General features: G+C 36.6%; 1 protein-coding gene across 3 annotated transcripts in view; it reads left to right on the forward strand.

The window, feature by feature from the left end:
• Positions 1–20,593, forward strand: part of LOC106880660 (charged multivesicular body protein 7) — a 45,394-nt gene that overhangs the window by 10,705 nt on the left and 14,096 nt on the right. For all 3 annotated transcript variants that reach the window (XM_089362468.1, XM_014930708.3, XM_014930706.3), the window contains exons 2-6: positions 6,614–6,794; positions 11,735–11,932; positions 14,811–14,881; positions 18,118–18,180; positions 19,990–20,038. In XM_089362468.1, the coding sequence (XP_089218594.1) occupies positions 6,663–6,794; positions 11,735–11,932; positions 14,811–14,881; positions 18,118–18,180; positions 19,990–20,038 (513 nt within the window). In that variant the 5' untranslated portion in view covers positions 6,614–6,662. The remainder of the gene's footprint in view (positions 1–6,613; positions 6,795–11,734; positions 11,933–14,810; positions 14,882–18,117; positions 18,181–19,989; positions 20,039–20,593) is intronic.

Genomic DNA, 20,593 nt, shown 5'->3' on the forward strand with positions numbered 1-20,593 from the left:
AACTGAACCTAAAAGCACATGGTTGCAAAACAAGCCTCTTAACCACACAGCCATTTAAAATTCTAAATCTGTTTAACTGTCTGAGACATTTTTTGTTTTTGTTTTTTTGAATGGGATTTATGTAGTAGTAGTAGTAGTAGTAGTAGTAGTTCTTTCTACTATAGGTACAAGGCCTGAAATTTTGAGGGAGGGGGTCTAATTGATTACATTGACCCCTGTGCTCGACTGGTGCTTATTTTATCAACCTGGATGAAAGGCAAAGTCAACATCAGCAGAATTTGAACTCAGAACTTAAAGTCAGAAGAAATGGCACCGAGCAGTTTTGCCTGGCATGCTAACAATTCTGCCAGCTCACTGCCACAATGATAATAATGATAATCCTTTTTACTATAACCACAAAGGCTGAAATTATGGTGTAGGAGGCTAGTCAATTACACCGACCCCAGTACTCAACTAGTACTTATTTCATTGGCCCCGAAATGATTTAAGGCAAAGTTGACCTTAGCGGAATTTGAACTCAGAACACAGTGATGGACGACATACTGCTAAGCATTTCACCCAGTGTGCTAACAATTCTACCAGCTTGCCACCTTAATAATAATAATAATAATAATAATAATAATAATAATAATAATGCTTTCTATTATAGGGTACAAGACCTGAAGTTTTGGGTGAGGGAGTAAGTTGATTACATTCATGCCAGTGTTCAACTGGTGCTTGTTTTATCAATCCCAAAGGGATGAAAGGCAAAATTTGAACTCGGAACGTAAAGATGAATGAAATGCCTCTAAGCATTTTGTCCAGCTTGCTAATGATTCTGCCAGCTCACCGCCTTAATAAATATAATAATAATAAACCCTTTCTACCATAAGAACAAGACCTGAAATTTGTGGGGAGGGGGACTAGTCGATTATTTTTGACCCCAGTATACAACTGGTACTTAATTTATCAACCCTGAAAGGATGAAAGGCAAGGTCAACCTTGGCAGAACTTGAACTCAGAAGAATGTAACAACAGGCAAAATACCGCTAAGCATATTGCGTGGCGTGCTAAAGATTCTGCCAGCTTGCCAATGATAATAATAACAATAGAGAAAATGTTAACTTTCAGAAATTAATGATCTTTATTGTTTAATATTTAAATCCTTGAAGTCAATGAAATGATAGATATTGATTTTGATGTAGTTTCCAATTTTCAGTGGGAATAAAATCTGAACAACCAAAAACATATCAAATCTGAGCGTTGGTTTTTTTTTTTCTTTTCTACATTTTTGCCAAACTCCTTCTCCCAATATTAATTTTTCATAACTGGCATTTAATCATTACAAGTTATACATTGTGACATTTACACTCTATGTTATTTATCTGATTTTTAACTGAAGCAGTCTGTATTGAAGAGACAAACAATAATCACTGCAGCTTTCCTCTTTTGCCATTTCCTCTTTTAACTAGTTTCAATCAATCACAAATGAGTATTATGGAGCATTTTAAAGGAAACCCTTTCACATTTTAGTTTATTTATATCAGTCCTTTCCATTTTTCTATCAGTATGCTTTACTTTTTATTTTTAGTAACAAACATTGGTATCTTTTATTATTACCTCTGCCTTTGTGAAGGCGGGGGTGTTGTTTTCAGACATGTTTGTTTGTTTGTCCCTGGACAAGATATCTCAAGAACCACTGGATGGATTCAGTTGAAATTTACAGGGATGTTTGGCCTTGTAACTGGCACAAACTGATTAGATTTGGGGATCGATCTGGTGCCGGACAAGGATTCTGGATTATTTTTCCTGTTTTTACTTAATTTTTGGGTGCGGTCAGGTTCATTTTTAGTATTCTCGTTTGTGAGAGCACGTCTCTAGCTAATCATTGAGAGGATGTTGGTGTTGCCTTGGCAGAGGTTTGCACTCTCTGGGTGCTCTTATTATTATTATTAGCATACCAGACAAAATTCTTAGCAGTATTTCTGAGTTCAAATCCACCAAGGTCAACTTTACCTCTCATCTTTTCAAGATTAATAAAATAAGTTACCAGTCAAGTGCTGAGGTCAATGTAATCAACTTCATCCACCTCTACTCTCAAAAAATGATAGCCCTGTGTCAAAATTTTATTGTCGTTGCTGTTGTTGTTGTTGTTGTTGTTAAGGCAGTGAGCTGATAGAATCATTACAGCATGGGACAAAATGCCTAGCAGTATTTCTTTCAACTCATGTTCTGAGTTCAAATTCTACCAAGATCGACTTATACTTTCAACCTTCCAGGGTCAGTTAATAAGTATCAGTCAAGCACTGGGGTTGATGTATCGACTTTCCCCTCCCACAAAATTTTAAGCCTTGTGCCTATATTAGAAAGGATTATTATTGTTATTTATTATTTATTTTTCAGAGATCAAGTTTTTAACAGTAATGGATTTCATTCTCTTGTTTAAATAAATTTGTTGAACTGATTATATCATACAGCAGTATCTCTCAACCTTTTAACTTGGTTTATACTTCCCCTACTCAATTATCTGATCCCTCTAACTTCTTAACAAACATTTTATTTATTTACAGTGTGTTACTGCTCATCCGTGGAGGCACAATGGCCCAGTGGTTAGGGCAGCGGACTCGCGGTCATAGGATCGCAGTTTCGATTCCCAAACTGGGCGTTGTGAGTATTTATTGAGTGAAAACACCTAAAGCTCCACGAGGCTCTGGCAGGGGATGGTGGCGAACCCTGCTGTACTCTCTCACCACAACTTTCTCTCAGTCTTTCTTCCTGTTTCTGTTGTGCCTGTAATTCAAAGGGCCAGCCTTGTCACACTGTGTCATGCTGAATATCCCCGAGAACTACGTTAAGGGTACACATGTTTTTGGAGTGCTCAGCCACTTGCATGTTAATTTCACGAGCAGGCTGTTCCGTTGATCGGATCAACTGGAACCCTCGACATCGTAAGCGATGGAGTGCCAACAACAACTGCTCATCCTTTCAATCCAGGCATAATTTTCCAGCTTTCTATTCTCAGTTTTATCCTACTTTATTAATCAATGTTGAGATCAATAAAATAATGCAAGATTGAGAATGGGGTTGTTCATATATCAATCATATAGCAACCAAGGTAAGAAAGGGCTGGAGAAAGTTCAAGGGACATCTGCAGCAGGCAACAAAGATCTTCTCCCTCAGCATCAAGAGCATATTATACAATGCTTGTGTTAGGATTGCAATGCTGCATAGCAGTAAGACATGAACCTTGAATGCAGAGAACTTGAAAAGACTGGAAAGAAATGAAGGGAATATGCTTTGTTGGATGTGCAATGTAAGTGTGCATGAATGGCGTATTTGTATGTGCTGAGAGAAAAACTGGTCATAAGAGGAATTGGATGTAATGCGTGAAAAAGAAGACTACATTGGTATGGACATGCATATGGATGAGAACACTTGTATAAAAAAGTACTGATCACTTAGTATGGATGGAGTTTACTGTAAAGGAGAGCCAGAAGAGACGACAAAGAACCAGGATGACTGGCAATATGCAGTTCTTGAAAAGAACCATCCAAATCAGTTCTAGAAACAGTGTGTATGTGATATCATGTCTCTAACTGCAACTTTTCCTTGATACTACTAATCTTTCTTACTACCCAGAACCATTTCACTTGATCTGTATTCTTCTTCCTTATACTGTTCTCTCCACTTGCATTTTATTTTTCCTCATCCACTGAACCACCAAATTATCTTTCCTCCACCACCATACTTCTCTCACTCTCCTCACACACTAAACCTACCTCTCTTCCCACCACACACACTAAACCTACCTCTCTCCTCACCATACACACTAAACCTACCTCTCTCCCCGCCACACACACACTCTAGAAAGCTACCCAACCACACATAATCTTTCTCTTGTCCTTCCCGTCAACTTTATCAACATTACTATTCTGTTGCTCTTAACCCTGCATCATTGGTCATCCCAACCCTTATCCTCCATTCAATACATCCACTATATTCACCCTTCATTCCCCATTTCACTCTCCCATACACTCTTGCTACCTCTACTGACCCACACTCTTGCTTCTCTCCCCATTCACATGGTATAAACTTTGACACTCTCTACAACATTAGATTTGATGTTAAGCACCCTGTAACAGATGGATTCCTAAGCTTGCTTGATTTCACCATATCCTTTTGTTTCAAGACAAACTATAATCTGAATCTTTAAAAAAGGGGTTGACAAGGATGTCTTTTTCAACCTTGATTCCATTATCCACAAAGCCTAAAGTACCATGCAGCAGATAAAAAACACACCTGCTACATGAACAGGTGCAATGAGACCAAGCTAACAGACTCCATACTGATAAACTTCAAAGTGATGCTGTCTGGTAGGAACTACTGACAAGGTTTTATGGAATGAGTGTGTGATTCAGTTTGCTCTGCAGGGGCGGGCAGTGCATAAACTTCACAGAACTTCTTTGAGACCAACCAGAATGAAGGGTGCAATGACAAAGATAACGAAAGTCACAGACTACCTAGACATGATGCCAACCGCTTGCTTACCAACAACCAAACAAGGATAGCAATGATAGTATAGTAAAAAAGAAGAAGAAAAGGAGAGAAGAATAAAGATATAGAAGAAAGAGGAAGGACAAGGAAAAAATATAAAGAGTAAAAGAAAAACACACAAAACTGGATCATCGGAGAAAACACTGAAAATTTATTTTTGAAACTGTATTAAGAGTTCAAGGTCTTCCTATTAGAACCACAAGATCTGTTGATGCTCTTAGCCAATACTTGTCACACACAGCAACAACTCAAGAAACATGCCCTTCTCTCTTAGATGCTTATCCAGTTACATCAGAGAATAATACGTTGGACTGCATTTGTCTAGTATGTCTGGAAACCAATACTTTATAAACTTAGTTGGACAGAAAGCTATGTAGAATCTACCAAATGACAACTTCATCCCAGGAGCTTAAGCATTTCTGTAATGCCATGGCACTCAGTAGAGTGTTCTGACACAACTGAACATGCAGAGAAAGTATATTAACCGAGATATTAATGGAAAACAAAGATACAGTATTTGCTATATTTGGAAATAGTCATATTTTTGCCAATTAAATACACACACTCTATTCTTTTACTTGTGACTGCATCCATTTTATTCTTTTACTTGTGACTGCATCCATTTTATTCTTTTACTTGTGACTGCAGCCATGCTGGGGCACTGCCATTTTAGTCAATAAAATTGATCCCAGTACTTCATTTTTAAAACTTGTTACTTATTCTATCGGTTTCTTTTGCTGAACTGCTAAATTAATGGGACATAAACACATCAACACTAGCTATCAAGCAGTGATGGGGGAGTCTCGAATACAGACACAAATATATACAACAGGCTTCTTTCAGTTTCTGTCTAACAAATCCACTCACAAGGCTTTGGTCAGCCTAAGGCTATGGTAGAAGACACTTGCCCAAGGTGCCATACAGTGGGATTGAAACTGGAACTATGTGGTTGGGAAGCAAGCTCCTTACCACACAGCCATACCTGCACACTATATACTCAATATTCACTTCAGATTTATTATTATTATTATTATTTTAGTATACCTCATCTGAGCTCTTCTATCACACATCCTGTGACCTCTTCAGCAACTTTTTATCCCATGTGTCTCCTCTTGTTCTGTTTACTCCAAAACAAATACACAAACATAAAAAAGATACAGCAAATCTTCAGAAAGCCAAAGCACACTTCATTAAAATAATAAACCCACCTTGAATCTTCAAAGTGAGATGGATGCATGGAAACTCCTATACTATTTTCCCAAATGATATGTCTAGCTACCTGGTTGTCAAAATGAGTCAGTTTTGCTTTTTCATCCTTTCAGGATTGTTAAAATAAGTATCAGTTGTACACTGGAGTTGATGTAATTGACTATCCTTTCAAAATTTCTGTGCCAAATTTTGAAACCATTATTGGTATTTATGATCCCATAAAGATAAAAGGTGAAGTTAATCCCACAATAATTTCAACTCAGTAATAAGAAACAAGAAACCATATTGACTTGGGTTGTATAATCTTCACCACTTCATTACTTTGTTATACAACTCAATATTAAACCAAATATGTCTTAGAAGATGAGCTATTTTTCTATCATTTATTTATATTTATGTATTCATTTTGCAAGATTCCTGATGGGAAATCATGTGTTGAAACATGTTATTCTTGGGGATGATCATACTTTGCCAATTAAACACATGCACTATATATTTAGTCTTCACTTCAGCTTTACTATTATTATTTTAGTATCTTTGTCAAAGATCTTTCTTCACACATCCTGGGACCTCATCAGTGACTTTTTAAGCCATGTATCTCCTCTTGTTCTTCTAATTCCACTTTTTGGGGGGTGGGGTAGAATAAGAAGAACAAGAGGAGATATGTGGGATAGAGGCTCATTGAAGAGGTCACAAGATGGATGATGAAAGAGCTTAGACAAAAAGACACTAAAATAAGAAAAATAATAAAGCTGAAATGAAGGCCATGTATATAGTGTACGTGTTTAATTGGCAAAAAATATAACCATCCCCAAATATAACTATAATTTATTTATAGTAATTTTTTTTTTGTTTTCTTTTTCTTTTTCAGGATTGGTAAACTGAAAACTTTGTCTGTTTTGGAAACAGAAAGTGTCTCAATGGGTTGGCTGTATTGGGGTTATGCTAAATTCATCAGAAGTCCATTATCATGGGCTGTGAATTTAGCATCAAGCATGATTTCCAAGAATAATAAATGTCTTGAAGAAAGTGTGATGACAGAGGTCTTGAAGGTTAGTTATAACTTGTGTGTTCACTTAAAAAAAAATGTAACTGAAAGTTCACATCATAAGAATTTAGAAACTTTCAAGAGAATTTGAAATTCTATTTTTTTTTTTTTTTTTAATAATAGATCCCAAAGCACACATAAAGCTATAAATGATGGTATGTAAATATTGGATGGGAAAACCCTTTTAAAAGGCTGCATGTGGGACTCAAACCTCCATCCATGCCTGTTACTAAGGGATCTCATCAGTGACTGGAGAGCACTACTACCCCATCACTAACTATTTAATGGTTCACCCTCAGATTTACTCCACTTTAGCATTATTACAAGTTAGTGCCCACCCAGAATATTTTGAAACACTCCCAGGCACCAAAGTCTGATGGTGGACCTGCCTGCATCTCCTGTAGGCCATGACACATATTCTATCATTGGACCTGGGTTTGAATCCCATGGGCAGACTCTGACCTTTCGTATCCAAAAGCGTTTTTGCAACCTAATATTTATATGTTATTATTTATAACTGTGTGTGTTTGAATATACTTTTTAATCATTTAAAATTGAGCCTCTTTACTTTTACTAAAGTGGTCTGCTTTTAATTATCCCTGTATTTCCTTTCCCATCAACTACAATTTTGACAGGAGAATGAAATAAAATTATTGATGTCTATTGTCCCAGTGATCAGTTAGATTTTACCTCTTTGCATATTTACCTCTCTGCAGGGAAACTAGTATACTAGTATCTTATACATATTTCTATAATTTTATTGCCATTGTGGACCACCAGTCTTTCTAACAAATCTGACACAAACTGTTGCTTTCTACAATAAGAGTATCACAAGGAGAAATAGCATAGAAACAGCCATGACTGTGTGGTTAAGAAGCTTACTTCTCAACCATATGGTCTTAGGTTCAATCTCACTCTACAGCACCTTTGGCAAGTGTCTTTTGAAATAGCCCCAGGCCAACCAAAGCCTTGACAGTGGATTTGATTGATGGAAACTGAAAGAATCCCATGTGTGTTTGTATACATGTGTGTGTGTGTGTGTATTCATGTGTACCTTATCCAGACATCATGGTTGCAAATGAGCATCACCTTCATACAAGTGATGTTGTTTGTTTCCAGTCTTCCATGAAAAACATGTTTGGCTATGAGGAAATATTATCTTGCTAGGAAACAGGTGAGAGTTGATCACATGGAGGGCATCCAGCCATAGAAAATCAGCCACAACAAATTTCAGCTGATCTATGCAAGAATGGTAAAGTGGATGTTAAATGATGAATGATGATGATGATAATGATTATTGTTGCAAATGACATCTTGGAACAGACTTTACAAGACTACATAATTCACCATTAGTTAATACAGGGTATACATGGGTGATTTGCCTCACTGGCAGTATTAGCAATTTACATGACCTGACACAGAAGTCAGTAATGTTGGTCTTCATTCTTCCTCTCCTTAAATAGAAACTCAGTGTATCACATAGGCATTATCATAGTCCCAAAGACATGACCTCTGCTAGTAATGATTGTACATTGGTTGCATTGTAAATCAGGACTATTAGTCTGTGGAGAAAATATACTGTTCTAACAGTGAGCTGTCTAACTAACAGAAAAGCTCCTCTGTTTCCGGTTGTTTTATCACAGTGATCCTTTAATATGATAAATCCTTGAGAAGCTGTTTGTAAATTGTTCACTTTGAAAACATGTTTATTAAAACAGAAAGTGAGAGTGAAGTATTTATATTTATAATATATATGAAAATAATCTTGTACTAGTTTTATTTCCCTTCATATTTATTCTCATGCAAGAAAACTCAGTCTTAACACTAAGTCATTAAAAAACATATATTAGCAACAGAGGCAGTATTAATACCAAGAGGTAATATCTTATACTCTTTTTACTCTTTTACCTGTTTCAGTCATTTGACTGTGTCCATGCTGGAGCACTGCCTTTAGTCAAGCAAATCGACCCCAGGACTTATTCTTTGGAAGCCTAGTACTTATTCTATCGGTCTCTTTTGCCGAACTGCTAAGTTACGGGGACATAAACACACCAGCATCGGTTGTCAAGCAATGTTGGGGGGACAAACACAGACACACAAACACATACACACACATACATATATATATATATATATATATATATATATATATATACGACAGGCTTCTTTCAGTTTCCGTCTACCAAATCCACTCACAAGGCTTTGGGTCGGCCCGAGGCTATAGTAGAAGACACTTGCCCAAGGTGCCATGCAGTAGGACTGAACCCAGAACCATGTGGTTGGTAAGCAAGCTACTTACCACACAGCCACTCCTGCACCTTATGTGGATATTCTGTTAGAGCAAACTATACTGCAGTAGATATCATGAGAAAAACTCTCGTATTGGCTTTTGGTGCAAAGTGCACTCATGTTTATACTGCTTGTGGGGAGATAAATCCCTGCCACCTCCAGTGTCATGAGCACCAGATCACATGATTTCAACCTTAATTGCTTATGAATCAATGATCACAAAACTACTATTTAATTATAGTCCTTTGTGTTCATAGTTTGTATCCCACCAAGGTTAATTACATCTTTCATCCTTCCAGAATCAGTAAAATAAAGTACTAGTCAAATACTAAGTCATTTTTATCAACTGATATTGATGCCTTCTAAGTGTCTTCAAGCAATGAGATTTTGACTAAAAATCCTAAAGAAATCTCAGTGTTACTTGTGCTTTTAACCCTTCAGCATTCAGATTACTCTGTCAAATATAATCCTTATTTATTCACATTGTTTTGAATTAATCATGAATTAATCTTGTATTTCGATTGTTATTATTGTATAGTTTTTAAATGATATTGTAGGATAGGCGTGTGAGGCTAGATCTAGCTGGTTTGAACAGAGAAAGGGTAGAGAATATTTGGGCCAGATATGGTTGGTTTAAATGCTAAAGAATTAAAGGATGGATGAAGGTATAAACCCCACCATATTCCTGTGAGTAGTATAACAATGACTACTCACTTAGGATTATCTAAATGCTACATGTCCTATAATTAACAGGTCTGGAATGTGTTGATGGTAGTTATTGTAGCAGTGACATTGGCAGCACCAGTGGCATCTTTTAACCATAGATTTTTGCATACTATCTGCTGCTGCTGAGATTCAGGTGGCCTCAGCTCTTATTTTGGCATTAGGGACCACCGGCATATTTGTTGTTGTTGTTGTATTTAAGCCAAGATCAGCCCTGCAGCTGTGATCATCCTCTCTTTTTGGAGATATGTAGGACTACACTGTCAAATGTGTCCTTTCCTGATTGAAAACAATAGGGTTTGATCTAAGAGAGGTCTGAGTGCTATTTCTTACTGATCAAAAAACAGTCTTGCAGGGGCTTCCCTCACTAGCTCATTAGCTAGATTCTCCATTTCGGGATCTGTGTGTGTGTGTAACAAGAATAAGAATGGAGAAAATCACATCTCTAATTGTTGATTAATTACAGAAGAAAGGAGAGCAACTGTTAAGCATTCAATTAGAATGCATACTAACTCTCCAAGAGAGTGACATTATCGATTTTCTCCATTCTTATTCTTGTTGTCTGATTCTCTGAATTTCTTGAAGTGATATTTAGAGTTACTTGTCATACATGAAGTATTACTTTGGATGGCATCTGTGCCCAGCATCGTGTTCTTGGCACGTGTAAAGACATTTGAGCGAGATCGTTGCCAGTGCCGCTGGACTGGCTCCTGCTGCAATAAGCCAGTGGGGGGAATGTGTTGAATAAAATGATAATCAACTGATCCTCCTGTATTTTCTTTTACCCAAAGCCAGGAAAATTTCAGCACCGCTTTGTGTGTGTGTGTGTGTGTGTGTGTAACGATATGTAAATGTAAGATCCAAGGATCCAGGTGTAGGGAGTTAGTAAGCTTCAAGCAGCCTGTAGAAGGTATAAGATAGTTCATGGTTAGCAACTAGGGTTGCTATGTATGCGAACAGAAATCCAAATTGAGGGAATGGAGTAGGTAAAATCCAGGCTACACATGTTTCCTAGCCAGCAGAACTTCAGAAGTAATATTTACTCAATGAGGGGTATTCCACTAGCTACTCATCAGGTTGACAATACCTTAATTAAATGGAGGTCAAATTGTCATCAAAGGATTCCAAGTTAACTCACAGAGTTAATCTCCTGCTAGTTAGGAAACATATGTAGCCTGAATTTTACCTACTCCTTTCCCTCAATTTAGATATACATACATATATATATATGTAAAGAGCAGTATATGTTCAGTGGTTTGATTGGTCATATCTCAGAGCAATACACACTTCTTCGATAAGAGGTTAACACCTTCTCCATTTAGTCATCATGGCCCTTGCTTACTACAATAAAGATACATAGTGTGTAATTTAAAAACAAATATTTCTTAGTTTCTATTTGCATGATCAGCTTCAGATAATCTTCATAACTTTACTATACTGTTGTTATTGTTGTTGTTTATTATATTGTTGTATCCCTTTGTTAACAGGTTGATTAGTGCAATAGTGTATGTTGGAAATGTTTAGCTTTTTTTGTTTTTTTGTTGTTTTTTTTAATTAGAAAAAGAAAAAGAAATTTCTATATAAAACTTTTGCAATATCACCATTTGGATGTCTATACCAAATATATTATTAAAAATATTTTTTTTTACTCTTCATAATTAAAAAAAAAAAAATAAAAATTCATCTGTTGACATTAGATAAATATTGTTATATGTAAAATATCCAGAACTATCAATTTCTTAAGTGTGTGTATGAGAGAGAGTAAATAAAAGTTTTATCATTCTAGGTTTGTATAAAAGTACAAAATAAACTGTTAAAATGCATATATGTATGCAAGTTTTTTTTTTTTTTCCGTTGTTGTTTTTAAGTCTATTGTGTGTTTATTTATATGCTTTCTACCAAAGTTGGTGTTGTTGAAATATCTAATTGCAGAGGAAAGCAGAGCAGCTGTTAAGCATTCACTTAGAACGCGTGCGAACTCACCAGGAGAGTGACATTATAGATTACAATAGTCTGGTGGAACAACATGCTGAGCTGTTCAAGGACAAGAGAGAAGTGCCATTGCTAGTGTCCTATTTAGTTAAACAGCAGAAGGCTCTCTTAATACCTCAGGGAAACAACAAAAATCCTGTATGTTCACTATATCGCATTCCTTTTGATAGTATGTAATTCTTCTGATGATCTGCAATGTTTGCCTTCTTTTTTTTTTGCTTGTTTCTTTCTTTTTTTGGGGTGAGGGTAATTTTTTATTAATTCTTTTTATTTTTTTTATATCTTTCTTTATCTTGATAATTGTGAGCAATGATTTAAGATCATAATAAAGTTATCTATAATAATAATAATTATAGATAACTTTATTATAATCTTAAATCATTGATCACAATTATCAAGATAAGAAAGATATAAAAAAATAATAATAATATTTTTTCCAAAACATAGACACCAGGCCAGAAATTTCAGGGGAGAGGTTTAGTCAAGTACTGGAATTGAGTGAATTGACTCCAATATTTGACTGATTCAAGGCAGCAAGCTGGTAGAATCATTAGTACGCCTGGAAAAATGCTTAGCAGCATTTGTCTATCTTTATGTTCAGAGTTCAAATTCCACTGAGGTTAACTTTGCTTTTCATCCTTTTGGTGTTGACAAAATAAGTACCAGTTGAGCACTGAGGTTGATAAAATAAGTTCTAGTTGAGCACTGGGGTAGATAAAATAAGTTCCAGTTGAGCACTGGGGTAGATAAAATAAGTTCCAGTTGAGCACTGGGGTTGATAAAATAAATACCAGTTGAGCACTGGGGTTGATAAAATAAGTACCAGTTGAGCACTGGTGTTGATAAAATAAGTACCAGTTGAGCACTGGTGTTGATAAAATAAGTACCAGTTGAGCACTGGGGTTGACAAGATAAGTACCAGTTGAACACTGGGGTCGATAAAATAAGTACCAATTGAGCACTGGTGTTGATAAAATAAGTACCAATTGAGCACTGGTGTTGATAAAATAAGTACCAGTTGAGCACTGGGGTTGACAAGATAAGTACCAGTTGAACACTGGGGTCGATAAAATAAGTACCAGTTGAACACTGGGGTCGATAAAATAAGTACCAGTTGAGCACTGGTGTTGATAAAATAAGTACCAGTTGAGTACTACACCAGGTTGGACATATCCCATGTGCTGGATCATTGATATTTTTTATTCAATTCTGATTTGTCTTTCCCATCACTTTAGTCTGCTACAACAGCAAAGACTGAAATTACTGAATGGTAACAGAAACAACTATTGATACTTAGTCATATTTTGTAATATTGTTTTTTTATTTTTTTTATTGCTGGATATTATTAATTGTTATTGAAAACTCACTTTAGAAGTGTTTGAAATTGTCTTTGAGTTAAGTCAAAGCTGACCAAGTAAACTAATTGAGAACAATTTTGCACAAAGACAAAATGAGAAAATATACTCTCTTTTCACAAATTTAAAAAATGTCAAACATGACAGAGGCTCCTATTCTTTACATTAGGCCTATATTCCCTCTCTCTCTTTACCTCTCTCTGTCTTTCTCTCACTCTCTCTACCTCTCTCTATTTATCTCTCGCTCTCTCTCATATTTTTACTCCTTCTCACTTTTACTCTTACATATCTACAATCCCCTATTTATGTATTCATAAATATATGTGTATGCACAATCACATCACATCTTGTCACTTAAGAAACAATTCTTTATTCTTTTATCAGCAGAAACAATGAAGTGTTATATGAATTGTCCTTTTTAGAAATTTTATCTCAAGTCCACTATAAACTGAGAATTGTCTATCTAAGCAGAAAAGGTTTTACAATGACATAAAATCTCTACAAAGAAGCCTTTTGTTTATTTTTGAATCAGCCCCTGTAGCTGAACATCATGTTATTTTCTTTGGGGTTTTTTTGGTGGGGTGGGGTGGTGGGTTTATCAAGATTTGAACTTAGAAACAAGAAACTTCATATTTAAAAGATCCATCGTTTGTTGTGTCAGACACCTCAAAGACACTAGTGCAGTATTTACTCTTTTACTCTTTTACTTGTTTCAGTCATTTGACTGCGGCCATGCTGGAGCACCACCTTTAGTCGAGCAAATAGACCCCAGGACTTATTCTTTGGAAGCCTAGTACTTATTCTATCGGTCCCCGCTAAGTTACGGGGATGTAAACACACCACCATTGGTTGTCAAGCGATGGTGGGGGGACAAACACAGACACACAAACACACACACACACACACACACACACATATATATATATATATATATATATATATATATATATATATATATATATATACATATATACGACGGGCTTCTTTCAGTTTCTGTCTACCAAATCCATTCACAAGGCTTTGGTCGGCCTGAGGCTATAGTAGAAAACACTTGCCCAAGGTGCCACGCAGTGGGACTGAACCCGGAACCATGTGGTTGGTAAGCAAGCTACTTACTACAGAGCCACTCCTGCGCAAACTTTTTTTTTTTTTGCCTATGGACCCTTCGATTCCTATTTTACTCAGATGGACTCTCATACTCATTCAATGTTTTTAAAAAATCCAATCAGATTTTTATAATTAAATATCATTAGGAATTGTATAAAAATCATTATTAAATTATTGTGTATTGTAGAAGTATAACCAATTAATTAGAGTTAACTTTTAACATCAAAGTCTTATATGGACCCTCAAGGACCATTTGAACCCCAATTGAGAACCACTGCTCTAGTGACTAGAAATAACAAATCTTATGATCAAAAGCTCAATAAATGTTTTCAGCTCACTAAAACTCAATACATGTGATTTTCCAAGTCCACATCAGAGTAACCCTAATATACAATTAACATTTTTTGTTAATGATTATTCATTCATTATCAACATTTCATGTTTTCATTGCCCTGCATCTTTATGATTGTATCTTTGTGGTAACAGGTGCCCTGATACTCCCAGATGTCATGATATTCCTGGGATGATTTCACTCCAATCTACTTGTCTTTCAGTTAATCAAGTTTACTGACAACCAGAATGTTAATGTTTCTCCAGTCAAATGCACAGATCTTAAGATATATCAGTAAGTACTAATAACTTGTACCTTCTTTTGTTAAACCTTTTATTGTCATTAAATTCATTACTCTTTACGATTTTACTTGTTTCAGCACCGCCTTTAGTCGAGCAAATCGACCCCAGGACTTATTCTTTAGAAGCCTAGTACTTATTCTATCGGTCTCTTTTGCCGGACCGCTAAGTTACGGGGACGTAAACATACCAGCATCGGTTGTCAAGCGATGTTGGGGGGACAAACACAGACACACAAACACATACACACATACATATATATATATATGTATATATATATATATATATATATACATATATACGACGGGCTTCTTTCAGTTTCCGTCTACCAAATCCACTCACAAGGCTTCGGTCGGCCCGAGGCTATAGTAGAAGACACTTGCCCAAGATGCCACACAGTGGGACTGAACCCAGAACCATGTGGTTGGTAAGCAAGCTACTTACCACAGAGCCACTCCTACGTTGTACAATATGTGAGAATATAAAAAATATAATAATGAACTTATTGTATACTGTAAGACGTGGAATGAAGTGGTGAGGACTGATCTTTGGATGTTTGCTGATATGAGGTTCTAGAGAAGACCCATCCACGAAACAGTGCTAGAAGATTTGTGTCCCACCCACATGTGACAACACACTTTTTACCCACTCTACCCTAAGAAATCAAACTACAACTCCTCTTCTAATGGCATCTTTCTCTTCCTTACGTTTCCTCTTCATAAATTGTGATTGTTTTCCTATCCCCTTTCTTGCCCTCACTGCCCTGCTCACTGTGCCGTTGCGCCCCACACCCTCAATGTCCATACCCTATTTTTCTAACCAGGTTCAACACTCGTATTCTTGTTACTTGTGAGTATACCCTAGTACTACACCATCCCTCTTCTACCCTCTCTTAAACGTTTGCTGTTTCCTACTCTCTCTCTCTCTCTCTCTCTCCTTTTGGTCACTTTCTCTCTCCTCTTGTTTTTCCTCTGACTTGGTAACCAAGTATCTCCTTTACATCAGCACACTTGTTTCTGGCCTCTCTGTCTGTCTGTCTGTCTGTCTCTCTCTCTCTCTCTCTCTCTGTTTCTCTCTCTCTCTCTCTCTCTCTCTCTGTTACACTCTAACCTTTCATCATTTGATACAGGATGCTCCCTCTGTCGTGGCAAGATGCCCTCTGTTGTGGAGAGACACCTGCTTCTGTCTCTCTGTCCCTTTGTCACTCTCTAACCTTTCATCCTCTGACACAAGTTCCCCTCCTCAAATGTCCTGCCCCTCTCATAATTCCTTGTCTTGTGAGTTACTAGGTTACCTTGCCAGCACTGGTGCCACATTAAAAGCATCCAGTCCACATTGTAACATGGTTGGCATTTGGAAGGGCATCCAGCTGTAAAAATCATGCCAAAACTAACTTTGCCTGTGCTCGTACCACGTAAAAAGCACTGAGTCCACTCCATGGAGAGGTTGGTGTTAGGAAGGGCACCCAGCTGTAAAAACCATGTTAAAACAGACACAGTAGCCTAGGGTAGTTTTGCTACCTGGTTGGCTCCTGTCATCCATCCTACCCATGCATGCATGGAAGATGGACATTAAACAATGATGATGATGATGACAATGATGACGACAACAACGACGATGACAATCAGGTGTACTTGAAATGCTCAGGTGCACAACAATAATCATCATCATAATCACTGTTTTTACTTCCACTTTTTCCATGTGAGACATAAACAAACATCAATGTGAACATGCATGTATACATGTGCGTGCGCGCACACACACACACACACACACACACACACACACATCATAATCCATCCATATATACAAACAAATGGTGATTGCCTTATCTTGTCAAATGAGAGGCCTCCCACATTCGATCTGATTACTCTGATTTACTTTCATTCCTGCATGTGACGTGTGTGGATATGACCTTTCATGCCACACATCCATTGTCGTAGAACTTTATAAAATACAAAATGGATCAAGAAATGAAATGACAGTGAGACATCTGTACGTCATTGGATTTAAGTGAGTAAAGTTTGTTACAACATGGAGAGACAGATGGACATGTGTGCGCATATGTGAATGATTGTGCTTCATCTTGACATTACATGATTGTTGTAAATGATTTCTACAAAGACATGTCTGGCCATGGGGAAATAATTTCTAAAATTGCAGAAGAATTTGTTGCTGGGCAGTTTAGTTTAATGGTAAAACGCTTGACGCGTAATCACAGAGATGTGAGTTCGAGTCTCATGGCTGGCCAGTAACGTATTTTTCTGCAATAAATGGATAATTTATCCTGATCACGCTATTTATAGCATTATCACACGTTTGAGAAATAAATTTATTTCTGTATATTACCTTGCTTGATTAAGAAGGAAATGGAATAAAATTTGTGGAACACTCACTCGATAGATTGCACATGAAAACCTACTTGACAGTCTGTCAAGAGCTGCATATTAATATGCCCAGAGGATATTGCTGCATTCAAGCTGAGTTCAACATCAAGAATGCTAATGGATGTGAGTATGGGTTGGCAACAGGAAGGACATCTGACCATAAAAAATCTGCCATAATAAACTGTCCTATCCATGCAAGCATAGAAAAGTGGACGTTAAAACAATGATGATATGCAGTGTGGGTTAAAGTTCTTGAGTTTCATACACTTTTTATGAAAGTAAATTAATCAAAAATAAATATTTCTGAATAACTATTTATGTGACGTTTCTATTTTCTTCTCACCTTGTCTTCAATTATTTTATGCTTCACTATGTAACTATCTTTGTAACAATTATACTTTTTTTATGACACAACCTCCAACCTCTGTATAACTACAATAATTTCACATCTATCTGCAATAGATAGCTATCTTACAATAGCTGGAGCTGGCATCCTTCCCACTCTCAGGTATAAGAACAGAAAGAAAATATCACCCTCAAAGGACAAATGGATTAAATCTTTATGATTTATGAGTTATGGATTATAATAGTTAATATTGTGGTTATATGCAATCTTTTTCACAGGAGCTGAACAGCTCCTTTCTTAGCATTGGTACTAAAGAGGAGATGACCCAGTAGAAAAAATAAGAAACAAGAAACTAATTTGAGATTTACAGTCTCAAGATCAAATCCATTCAAGTGAGGGAAGATTGGTTGAATCTTTCATATTACTGAAGATTTTTCACTATTTTACTGCTATCTACTAATTCACTATTTGATATCTTTTTTTCTTCTTTTTCCACAGGATACAGTGTGTTGAGATTCGATTGGGAAAACAAGTGAACACTTTGACTGAAGATATTAAACGGTTAGTCTGGCATTACAATCATAATCTGCAGAAAATACTCCTAAGATATTTGTACATGAATATTTGCGCATATATATGTGTGCATGCACACACACACACACACAAGCAACAGTATACAAACAATGATAGGTTTTGTAGAGTATAGCAGTGAAAATATATTGCACCCATCAAGAAGATAGAGTGCTCACAAAGAAATAATTCCACAATATAGTTTAATCAAACGTCTAACTGATTTCTCGCCACCCTACTTCTCTTTTAGTATACTGTCTTGAGGATGTGATTTTACATTTTAGACATGAAGAGATTTTTTTAGCAGCCATTTGATTACTACTTTGAGCAGGTTGAGTAACTACAGAGATAAGTGCATAGAAACTTTCCTGTTAATTCTTTTATGGTTACAACTTTCGCTATAGTTGCAGTGTATTCTAACCTATCAGCTGCTGAAATTACTTGTGTATAACTCTTTAGAAACACTACAAAATTTTACTATAATATCATTTTATGAATATTTTCTCTTACAAATTGCAAAACACAAATACACACAGTAAGTCATATTCACAGTAAGAAACACTTCTGTATTAGGCCAACAACTTATCCGATGAATTACTAAGTCTTAAAATTACCAGGCATCTACCACATGTACAGTGACTATCTTCAATGTAAACATTTTTGCATTTAGAACAGCTTTCAAATGTATATTTTTTATCTTTTACTTGTTTCAGTCATTAGATTATGACCATGTTGGGGCACTGGCTTGAGGAATTTTTAGTTGAATGAATCGACGCCAGTATTTTTTTTCTTTCAAGCCTGGAACTTACTCTGTCAGTCTCTTTTACTGAACTGCTAAGTTACAGGGATTAACACACTAGCCGTCAAATGACATGGGAGACAAACACAGGCACAAAGACACACACACACACACACACATACATATTTACTACTGGCGTCTTTCAGTTTCCATCTACCAAATCCACTCATAAAGCTTTGGTCAACTCAAGGCTATAGTGGAAGGCAGTTGCCCAAGGTGCCACACAGTAGGACTGAACCCGAAATCATTTGGTTGGGAAACAAGCTTAAACATGTCTTGACTGCTATTCTGTATCTTCAGATAAACAAACACTGCATGAACTCAAACCAAATTAAAAGTCAACATATATGCATGTGTAAGACCTACGAACGTCTGTTAATCACTGGACTGGCTACCTCTATGCCATTAGTCAGTTCAAGCTAGCCTGTCAAGATTTTTGCATCCACATCAACAACGTCTTTGCCCATAAATAATAACACTAGCACTTATAACAGAGAAGATTATTTTGTTGATAACAGAGAGAAATCTCAGTCGTAAGTGTGCTGTTGTATTGTCTCAGAGTTGTTTGCTGTATTTTTCAGCATGCAAGTTGATGTGTTATATAGTGTAAACATGTCCCTATCTTTCCAAATCCTGCTGCATTTCATATGGAAATTTTGGTCTGCCAAAGTCATCCTGGTGTATAAGTTGATCTAACTTTTTTGACTGTAAATTTCAGAAAGAAAAGTTTAACTTGTATACTGGCAAATACAGCATTCGTTGCCAGTACCGCCTGACTGGCCTCCGTGCCGGTGGCACGTAAAAGCACCCACTACACTCTCTAAGTGGTTGGCGTTAGGAAGGGCATCCAGCTGTAGAAACTCTGCCAAATCAGATTGGAGCCTGGTGTAGCCATCTGGTTTCACCAGTCCTCAGTCAAATCATCCAACCCATGCTAGCATGGAAAGCGGACGTTAAACAATGATGATGATAATCTTTTATTTTATTTATCTTATTTTCAGACTTTCTAAAGAAGCTCGAGAACATGTGAAAAGCAAATCACGCCAATTGGTGAGATAATGATTATTATTATTATCATATTATTATTTCAGTTGTTTCTATGAGTTTTTCACCGCAACATCTGTGTGCGTGAACACTAAGTGTTACAGTATATCTGGGAGTGAGGCATGAATTCTTTATATTATAAATAATTTAATGTGTTGTGTGGTTGGTTTTGTTTGTTGTTCCTTGTTCTGTTGTTTTAGTGTTTTTGATGCATTGCTGTACTCAAGAAGACCTGGCCACCACAGCAGAATTGATACATTGCTGATGCCACATAAAAAGCACTCAACCTGAGGCCAGATTAAAAGCACCCAGTACACTCTGTGGTGTGGCTGACATTAGGAAGGGCATCCAGTTGTAGAAACCATGCCAGAACAGACAATGGAGCTTGGTGCAGCCCTTGGCCTCAGCAGCTCTGGTCAAACTGCCCAACCCATGCCAGCATGGAAAACGGACATTAAATGATGTTGATGATGATGATGTACAATCTTTTATAGTATTGTGAGAAATTTGTGTTCCTGAATTGAAAGTGGTTCTACATAAAATAAGTACTGTGCTTTATAA

This window comes from Octopus bimaculoides, chromosome 14 (assembly GCF_046866305.1).
Source record: "Octopus bimaculoides isolate indiv1 chromosome 14, ASM4686630v1, whole genome shotgun sequence".
NCBI classification, from domain to species: domain Eukaryota; kingdom Metazoa; phylum Mollusca; class Cephalopoda; order Octopoda; family Octopodidae; genus Octopus; species Octopus bimaculoides.